This window comes from Streptopelia decaocto, assembly GCF_964273445.1.
Source record: "Streptopelia decaocto genome assembly, chromosome: 9".
Lineage (NCBI taxonomy): Eukaryota > Metazoa > Chordata > Aves > Columbiformes > Columbidae > Streptopelia > Streptopelia decaocto.
In genome coordinates, this window is record NC_138664.1 from 12,209,852 (window position 1) to 12,219,813 (window position 9,962).

Consider the following 9,962-nt stretch of genomic DNA (forward strand, 5'->3'; position numbering starts at 1 on the left):
CAATGTTGCAAATTAGTTTTTACCCTCTGGGGAGCTGTGGGGCTGGCAGGACCCATGGTCTCACTGCTGGGATGGGTGCAGACTGAGTGGGTTAGATAAAAGTGACCTGTCACCTTGGCTTCGTCTGCCACATCAGGATGCAGGATGATGCTGCTGGCATTGGGGCGCTGCAGGGATTCGGCAGCTCAGAGCCCCTGGGGCAGGTGTTGGGTCCTCCCGGGGCTCCCAAACCCATCCCGTCACCATCCCCGTCCTGCAGGTTCGGATCTGGGAGATCCCCGAGGGCGGTCTGAAGAGGAACATGACGGAGGCGGTGCTGGAACTGTACGGGCACAGCCGGCGTGTCGGCCTTGTCGAGTGGCATCCCACCACCAACAACATCCTCTTCAGCGCCGGCTACGACTATAAGGTGAGTCCTGCCCATCCTGTTCCTTGTGCTTGGCCTTGCAAAGGCTTTTGTCGCTTGTGGCGTGGGTGGGAGTCAACCAGGGCAGGATCCTCCAGTCAGAATAAAACCATAGAATCATTTTGGTTGGAAAAGAGCCTCAAGATTGAGTCCAACTGTTACCCCACTCTGGCACTGCCCCATGTCCCTGAGAACCTCATTTCTGCATCTGTTCAACCCCTCCAGGGATGGTGACTCCACCACTGCCCTGGGCAGCCTGTTCCAATGCCTGACAGCCCTTTGGGGAAGAAATTGTTCCCAAGATCCAACCTCAACCTCCCCTGGTGCAACTTGAGGCCGTTTCCTCTCATCCTGGCGCTTGTTCCTGGGGAGCAGAGCCCGACCCCCCCTGGCTCCAAGCTCCTTTCAGGCAGTTCAGAGATCAGAAGGTCTCCCCTCAGCTCCTGTTCTCCAGCTGAACCCCCCAGGTCCCTCAGCCGCTCCCATCACACTTGTGCTCCAGCCCCTTCCCCAGCTCTGTTCCCTTCTCTCAACTCGCTCCAGCACCTCAAGGGCTTTCTTGGCATGAGGGGCCCAAAACTGACCCCAAGATTCACGGTTTGGTCTCCCCAGTGCCCAGGACAGGGGCTGGTCACTGATGTAGGGGCTTAGAAAGGATGAGGGGTCTCCAGGAGTGGAGACGCTGGGGCAGCCTCCCCTCTTCCTGCAGGTCCTCATCTGGAACCTGGACATCGGGGAGCCAGTGAAGATGATCGATTGCCACACGGACGTCATCCTCTGCATGTCCTTCAACAGGGACGGCAGCCTCCTGGCCACCACCTGCAAGGACAAGAAGCTGCGGGTGGTGGAGCCGCGCTCAGGCAGGGTCCTGCAGGTGCGATGCTGGTGCTGGGGGGTTTAGAAATAACATCTTGGGGAGGAATCCTACTGAAAACACATAAAAACATTTGCAAGGTTCTGTACATACTCGTGATGGGATGCTTTGCATGTGTCAGTGTCTGCAAATAATTCTCTGCTGTGGGGAGGGGCTGGTTGTTTTAATGAGGTGGAGATGATGGAAGGGGCTTGGCCTCATCCCAGCACAGAAACTGGAGGCTTTTATTCCTTTATTGATTAAGGATTTGTGGAAAATAGTAGAAATTAGGCTGGGAGGGTAGCAGAAATTTCCAGAAAGAGACACAGTTTGGAGGAGGTCCGTGGTTTCTCAGCAAAGGTGGCACCCGATGTTCAGGGAGATGGGCATTTTCGTTTTGCTGAATCGCGGTCCCTCCTCCTGGCATGGAGCCGCTTGTGACCGGGAGAGGTGCCGGGGGCGGCAGGTGGGGGTTCAGCCACAGCTGGGTCTGGGGGCCGCGGATTGATGCTGGCGAACACGTTTGGGTCTGGCAGGAGGCGAGCTGCAAGAACCACCGCGTCAACCGTGTCGTGTTCCTGGGCAGCACGAAGCGGCTGCTGACGACGGGGGTGTCGCGCTGGAACACGCGGCAGATCGCTCTCTGGGACCAGGTGGGTGCCAGGACCCCCACTCCATCCCCACCGGGACCCGTGCTCAGCACCAGCACATCCTGGTTAATAAAATGTTTTGTTTCTTTCCTGTTGGGCAGGAAGATCTGTCCATGCCCCTGATAGAGGAGGAGATCGACGGGCTCTCAGGTCTCCTCTTCCCGTTCTACGATGCTGACACACACATGCTGTACCTGGCTGGCAAGGTAGGGGCTGCACATCACATCCTGTGGCTGCGGGGGCTGCAGCATCACCAGGGGGGCAAAGGGGCCTCTCCCCAGCAAACAGCACAGGGAGAAGAGCTGGAGTGGGAGCAGGGCTGTGCTAAGTCCTGAGCAAAGCGTTGGGCAGCTCTTTGGCCACAAAATGCTGGTTTGGAGAGGTGCCCACCACTGGTAGGGGGGTGGGCAGCATCCTGCGGGGTGATACCCAGGGCTGCAGCAACCCCAGCCTGTATCCCCCCAGCATCTCCCAAGGACAGGGCACTGGGGGCTCTTGCCACAATCTTTTTTCAGCCTTGTGTTTGCCAAAGTAGTAAAGCATCTTCCATATGCTTGTTCCAGGGCGACGGCAACATTCGTTACTATGAGATCGGCTCGGAAAAGCCCTACTTGAGTTACCTGATGGAGTTTCGCTCCCCAGCTCCGCAAAAAGGACTGGGTAAGGGTGGTTGTGCTGCTGAGCAGAACCCTAAATCACTCATCCGTGACAGCACGGAACACTCAAAAGGTAGATGATGGAAGGTGCTTAATTAAATGCTCCAGTCAAATGGGTTTGGAGAATCAAGGCCGGGCTGCAGCGTTGGCTGGGCAGTGTTCCCGGTGCTCTGCTGTCCCTCCTGCCGTGATGCAGCCTGGCTGGGCACATGCTTGTGACACCCTTCCTGCTGTCACACATCACACAGGGCTTTACCGGGGGCATCAGTCAGTGATTCCTGTGATTTGTCCCTGATAAAAGCTACTCACCCCTTTCCCAACGTCCCTGAGAACACCCCTGGTGTGGCCCAGGTCCATGCCCCAGGGTAACAGCAGGGATTAATTTGGTAATGAGCTAGGTCTCTTGATGGAGAGCGAGGACATTTTGGGGTGCTCTGTGCTGGGGATGTGGATGGGTCCCTGCTGGCCGACCGGGATCACTGTCTGCGCCTCCTCCGCAGGGGTGATGCCGAAGCACGGGCTGGACGTGTCAGCCTGCGAGGTCTTTCGGTTCTACAAGCTCGTGACCCTCAAGGGGCTGATTGAACCCATCTCCATGATCGTACCCAGGAGGGTGAGTCCCTCACTACACCCCAGGGCGCGGGGACAGGGTGTCCGAAGCGGGTCCGGTGTGATGGAGATGTCCTGACCTGTACTGACCGGTCCAAACGCCGGATCGCTTTGCACCAGTCTTAGCCCTCCCAGTCATTACACTTCTCCAGGAATGGGATTCCCGGGGGGTTTTCACCCAGGGTTCAATGGGAGTGTTTTTAGGAAATGCATCTCTGCATCGCTCCTGGCCTTGACACACTTGGTTTGTGCAAAATCTGCTCGGTCCAGTGCGATGGGCAGCAAGGGCCTCATCTCGCCTGAGGTTTGGGGGCTATTTCTGGTAAAATACACCTTGGAGCTGGAGCAGGGTTTGGCGTTGGCCTTCCCGTCTGCGCAGGAGCCAGCCCCGGGCTCTGCCACTGCTCAGCAGCCCCTGCCTGGGTTTCCAGATCCGCCTCCCGTGCCCTGTGCAGGCAGCGCTGACGTTTCTCATTCAGTAATGGTGCAAACACTGATTTATTACTTCCCCAGATGCCCTGGGCAGCTGCATCTCTGCATGCCAAGGAGCAAGCGCAACCCTTTGCGGCACATCGCAACACGTAGTTAAAATCGCGTGTGGATTCACGGAGGCATTTGCTTTTCTTTCCTCGTTGCTTTTAGTCAGAAACGTACCAGGAGGACATTTACCCCATGACGCCGGGCACAGAGCCGGCCCTGATGCCCGATGAGTGGCTGAGCGGGGTGAACAGAGGTAAAGCCACCCGCACCGTGCTGGGGGGGGACACAGAGCCCCCAGACTGGCCGGGCTGACCCCTCCCATTCTGCCCCACACAGATCCCATCCTGATATCGCTGAAGGAGGGCTACAAGAAGACATCCAAAATTGTCTTTAAGGCACCGGTGAGGGAGAAGAAGAGCGTCATGGTTAATGGCATAGACCTGCTGGAGAACGTGCCGCCCCGGACGGAGAACGAGGTACCGGGGACATGGGGATGGCAGGGGACAGTCCCTGGCTGGGGGGACATTTTGTGGGTGCAGCTTGGGACACTGCCACCCTGCAGGGCTCTGCCTGTCTTCCCAAAGTCACGTACCTGGTGTTTCGCAGGGGCTGCAAACATCCCACTCCGCATTAACCACAGGGCATCTGAAAGGAGCAGCGTTAAGCTCCGAAATGTTATTTTTTTTATTAAAATCCTCATCCGGGAACAACATACGGAGGTGTTGGGGAAACATCAGTGCTTGGTCCTGGGAGGGATTTGTTTTGCTGGAGCTGAGTTTGCAGATTACATGCACAGGGTATCCCCGAGATGGTGAAATGGTAAATCCGAGAGAACGGGCAGCACAACAGATGAATTATAAAGTCACCGGGTGGTTTGGGTTGAAGGGACCTTCCCAGCTCAGCCAGTGCCACCCCTGCCATGAGCATGGACATCTGTACCCAGCTCAAGGGGGTCCCTGCAGCTCCTTCTTTCCCTTCCAGCTCCTTCGGATGTTCTTCCGACAGCAGGATGAGATCCGGCGGCTGAAGGACGAGCTCTCACAGAAAGACATACGAATCCGGCAGCTGCATCTGGAGTTGAAAAACCTGCGTAACAGCCCGAAGAATAATTAACTTCCAGGGACATTTTATAAATAAACTTTCTTTGTTTATACTCGCTCTTTAATTTTATTGTATCCACTTACACAGAATATGAGCCAGAAGCCAAGTGACCTGCCAAGACCCGACTCGCTAACTGGAAACACGTCCTTCTCGTCTCGTCTAGCACTAAAACCATGATAACCGACAGCTACTGCATGAGAGGCGGCTGGGGCATCCTCTGTGCACCCCGGCAATGGGCTTGGAGTAAGTAGCCAAGCCGGGTCCCCTCTGATGGGACAACCCGGCATGGAGGAGCTGCGGCAGCTGCTCCCCGGGAAAGCATCATGCTTCGTTGCTATTAATTTGGTTTTTTCCTATGCAAAAATGTGACAGTGGGTGCGGAACTGGGAAAGGGCCTAATTCACAAGAGCTGCCTGGGCAGCAGCTCAGGACCCTTCCTGTGGAGCTGCCGTGGCGCTGGCAGGAGCAGCCGGTGACCGTCCCGGGCCCAGCCCGGGTGGAGATGCTCCACGTGTGTGTGTGCATCCCCGCACACACCTACAGCCTGGTTTCCCAACCAGAGAGAGATATTTGCTCCCTCCACCTCAGTGCAGAGGGACATGTCCTCCCGGCACCCCCACCCACGGGGAGAGGGACGATGCACCTGCTCGCCCCAGGGATGGACCCCGCAGGCACTCGATGGGTTCGGTGTATATGTACAATCATGTTGGGTTTTTTTGTGGATTAGGCCTGTAGCACAGGGAACACCACCAAATACTGCTAGTTCACCTATATGTATATATATATATTTTGACTAAATCGAGTTGCTGAACTGCCCGGCACTCCCTGTGCAACAGTTTCCCCTCTCTGTTAATTTACCTTGTGCACCCACTGCTGCCCCCCCGCCTTTACCTTACATGTGCTGTCATTGCCTCTTATTTATGCTACCATGGATTAGTGATGAAATAAAATGTTTTCAAGATACCAAAACCTTGCCCAGTCCTTTATTTGCTGAAAGTGTGGAGGGGGGATGCTCACTAGAGGCACTTTGCAGCCAAAGATGAATCACAGGATGGTTTGGATTGAAGGGACCTCCCCAGCTCCCCCAGTGCCACCCCTGCCATGAGCAGGGACATCTTCACCAGCTCAGGTTGCTCAGAGCCCCGTCCAGCCTGGCCTGGGATGTCTCCAGGGATGGTTCATCCACCACCTCTCTGGGCAACCTGGGCCAGGCTCTCACCACCCTCAGAATAAAACACTTCTTCCTTGTATCTAGTCTAAATTCTCCCTTCTTTTAGTTTAAATCCATCACCCCTTGTCCTATTGCTACTAAAAAGTCTGTCCTTATTTTTCTTATAAACCCCCTATGCCAAATCCAGCCCCAAATTTGCAGGTAAAATGTCACAGCTGGGCATGCACCAGGCAGAGGGCAGTCCCTGGGATGCCGAGATGGAAATAGAGCTTTAAGCTTTATTTCCTTCACTTTCTGGCCTTGAGGAATGTGTTATCCTTTAGTGTCAGGACTGGAGATTCCTTGTTTAATCCTGGCTCATAACTGGAAGGAGAAGCTGCTATTGAAGCGTGTCTGGGCTGCTCCGTGCAGAGCGGTGACGTCTCGGTCCCGGTTGAGGTTATTTATGTCTTGTGGCCTTATCCAAAGCGTGTGTGTTGAGATTTACTGTGCTAAATTATCGCTTCTAAGGAAAGAGTCAATGTTTCTCCAAAGCCCCTCAAATCAATGCGAAATGAGCCCAATTACAGCTGTGGGTGGTGATGATTAATGAGGCAATTAGCATATCTGCAAACATCAGCACAAACAGTGCCGCCTCTGCAGGTGATGGGGACATCCCGGGGTTCAGAGGTGACAGACACAGGACAGCTCTGGGGGGGTTTTATTGTGCATTTATTTGCAAAGTGCTCACAGGGCTCCCAAAATGTTTGGGATTCACCCCAAATGTCCATCCCGAGCCCTGGCTGTGAAGTTTCCAGGGCAAACCCTTCACCAGGTTCTCACTGCTGCCCTTCTTGCCCCTTTCCTCCCCAAATCACCTCCCTCAGTAACAGCTCCAGCTTTTCCCGACGTTTCCTCCTGCACCATCTGGGCGCTATTTAAAGCAAAAAGGCTCATTTTAGGCCACTTGATACATTCAATTTTAGCACTGAAGTCCCTCTGCTGTTGCAACCTCATGACTCGAGCGTGGAGCCGGGTAAATCCTCCACCACTGCTTTTAAGGAAAAAAAACTTGAAAATCTCAGGCCCTTCCTTCTTCAAACGGGTGATTTCTTTCCCCCTCTGTGTTAACTCTGTCCCTCCGTGCTCATCCTTATCGCCCTGACCTACTTTCTGCCTCCCGGAGGTTTCGCTTTGTTTGAGGCTCGGCCTCCTCATGCGCTTCCTCACTGCAGGATGGTTGTTAGTTCTTTGTTTTCCAACATTTTGAAAAGATTTCTGGTGGTTAGCCCCCCTGCCCCCAATTTATGGATGAAGGTATATATCTTCTACACATTCATAAAATAATTTCAGATCTTCTAAGAAAACATATATATAAAATACTGAAATCTAAAATTAAGCAAATGCAGGAGAATCCAGTAGGGGTTTATTTTTAATTAAGTGGGAGTTTCCCATCGATTTGCAGAGGACTCTGCTTTTCCCTTCTTTTTCTGACACCCTTCAAATCCAGAGGTGCTTTGCACTCACAGAACTTGGCCCCACTCAGTTCAGCAGCTCCAGTTCGGGGACCCCGTCAGGAGCAAAATATTACTAGACATTTTGACAAATTTAGTGCCTTTTTAGAAATTATGCACTGCTGCCTTTTAACCTAAAGAGAGATCCCCAGAATCCAAGTTTTCAATCCCCTCCCGTGGCTTTTGATCACTGAAAAGGGGAATGAGATGACCGACGGCCACGCTTGGATGTACCTGCCTCAGCCAGATGTGGCCACTCCAGATGTTTCACAGCATCTGCAAGGGCTCAGCAGGGAAACACCCATCATCTGCCCTATTACCCAGCAGTGACTGGCTCTGAACAGCGCTGGAAAATCACAGGAAAATTAGCAACTACAGGGATTTTTGGTGCAAGGAGCGGTTGTGTTCTCTCAGGGGAAGATGTCCACGGTGAAATGATGGGCAGGCACATCCTCTGCTGCCGCCTCCCTTCTCCACGCATGTTTGGTGAGCGCCGAGTGTAATGGAAAAATCAAAACTCCAAACAGAAAGTGTTAAAAAGTCTTGCCAAAAATTATTTGCTGGGTTTTTATTGGCTCCAGGCAGACGGAGAGAAGCCAGAAGTGACAGCAACAAGCTGAAAGTCGCACGGTGACGTTATCTGGACTGAGCAAGCAGAGAGTGAGAACTGCCAAGTGGAACAGAACAGCAGGAAAAATCCACTCGGGGAAGCACCGGTCAGAGCTACGGGGAGATGCTCGGACAAGAAAACACCACTCCAGTTTTCCAGTTGAAAAGGGAGCGATAACTGCAGCTCCCAAACCACACACACACACACACAGCCTGTGTTCCCCCCCCCCCAGACAGCGTTAATCCCCCCATCTCCTTACCCAACGCACAAAGCGAAGGAGCTGCTGAACATTTAAATCCTCCCTGTGCGATGCTGCTGCCGGAGCCTCGCTGGGAAGACAGGTGAGGGCTGTCGCAAGCAAAACAGGGCAATGGCTTCACCCGCCACCAAAGAAGCATTTGTCAGCAAGGAGAAGAGCTTTCCAGCGGTTTGGAAGGCGGGAGGAATTATTTAGAAGAGCCAAGGAGGCGGGAAGGCAGGGAGAGCAGTGCCGGCTGCCCTGGGCTCTGCAGGCACCAGGGGAGCACTGCAGTCCTTGTCCCTGACCCACCTGCTGCGTCCCTCCAGCAGCATGTCCATCCCATCCCAGGCTGCCCACTTCTCTCTGCAGGAGCCAGGACATTTGTCATGGTCCGGAGGGGATTAGAAACAGTTATTTTCACATCAGGATGAGCTTCATGCAGCTGGATTGCTAATTGAGTCTAATTTTTTAAGCACTCTGCAGTACATTTGTTCCCTTCACATTGCGGATTGAAAATCTTCAGCCATCTCGCTCCTAGGGCTGAATTTCTTAACTGATATGATATCAGGAATCATCAGAGATTTCTAAATTTCAGCACAGGGTGATTCACTCTTACTAAAACACGAGACATCTTTAACGACAACTGTAAGAGATTTGTGGTTGAAGCAGCATTGTCCCACAGATGATTTAACACCAACCTGGGCACTGTGGGGCAGGAGACCCCGACTGTCATCGCTCCAGGAATCCACATTTGGCAGGGTTGCTCAGTTGTTCCAACTGGCAGCAAACCAGTGGATTTGCTGCTCCATATACCCAAATCTCAACTCAAAGTGACCTGGAATATGTATGTGGTCAAGCAAGTCACTGCCCTCACCTTGGGCAATAGGATGAAGGAACAGTTTTCCCTGTTTTTACAGAAATACCATTTAAACTAACAGGGGGGACCCACTGCAGAGTCCGGAGTGAACTCGCAATCATCTCCTCCTGCATAACTGGGTAACATTGACTATCTGGACTTGCAAAGCCTTCCTGCCCTTCACCAGAGTCTCTGCTTTAACCACAAACATGCAGCTACAAGAAAGCATTATCAAATCAGCCGAGGAGGAGCCGTCCCTGCGGGTGACAGCAATGCAAACACCCCGGCCATTATGTTATTGAGACTATAGGATCTGCAGTCCCCATACGTTCAGCTTGGCACGTAAAAACTGTCACCGAGAGCATCTTGTTCCCGCCTCGCTCACTGACAGGCACAGTGCGACCCCCAGAAAAACAGCAGGGGGTTTGTTTGTGAAAAGGGGTCACAAACGCAGCTGTGAAGCCCCAGCAGGACATTTGAGGTGGTTATGAGCTTCAGAACAGGCTCAGGACAGCAAAACAAAATAAAGTTCCCCAGGAATAAACTCTTGGGGTGTCTGAAACAGGAGCCGGGGCGGGGCTCTGCTTTGCCATTAAGTTTTCCCCCAGCACCCAACATGTTCCAGGTAAAGCATAATTTCATGCAACACGTCAGGATGATTGTACAAACGAGAATAGTTTGGGAATCTGGAAAACACTTTGGGCTGCTGCATTATGGGAGCTCTTCACATCACCCTGTGCTGAAAGAGCAAAATGACACCAAAACTTGGCATTTGAATGAGCTGAACTCTCCCATTTTTCATTTCTGACAGTATTTCTACCTGGGTTTTCCTGCTG

At 53.0% G+C, this 9,962-nt stretch overlaps 1 protein-coding gene across 3 annotated transcripts in view; it reads left to right on the plus strand.

Moving 5' to 3' along the window:
• The window catches only part of CORO2B (coronin 2B), a 41,103-nt gene extending 35,394 nt beyond the window's left edge, over window positions 1-5,709 (plus strand). For 2 of the 3 annotated variants that reach the window (XM_082061079.1, XM_082061078.1), the window contains 9 exons: window positions 260-409; window positions 1,116-1,280; window positions 1,796-1,912; window positions 2,011-2,115; window positions 2,473-2,569; window positions 3,066-3,178; window positions 3,817-3,907; window positions 3,991-4,130; window positions 4,636-5,709. In XM_082061079.1, the coding sequence (XP_081917205.1) occupies window positions 260-409; window positions 1,116-1,280; window positions 1,796-1,912; window positions 2,011-2,115; window positions 2,473-2,569; window positions 3,066-3,178; window positions 3,817-3,907; window positions 3,991-4,130; window positions 4,636-4,767 (1,110 nt within the window). In that variant the 3' untranslated portion in view covers window positions 4,768-5,709. The remainder of the gene's footprint in view (window positions 1-259; window positions 410-1,115; window positions 1,281-1,795; window positions 1,913-2,010; window positions 2,116-2,472; window positions 2,570-3,065; window positions 3,179-3,816; window positions 3,908-3,990; window positions 4,131-4,635) is intronic. The other variant, XR_014184862.1, reaches the window with a different exon arrangement.
• Window positions 5,710-9,962: the final 4,253 nt, after the last annotated feature.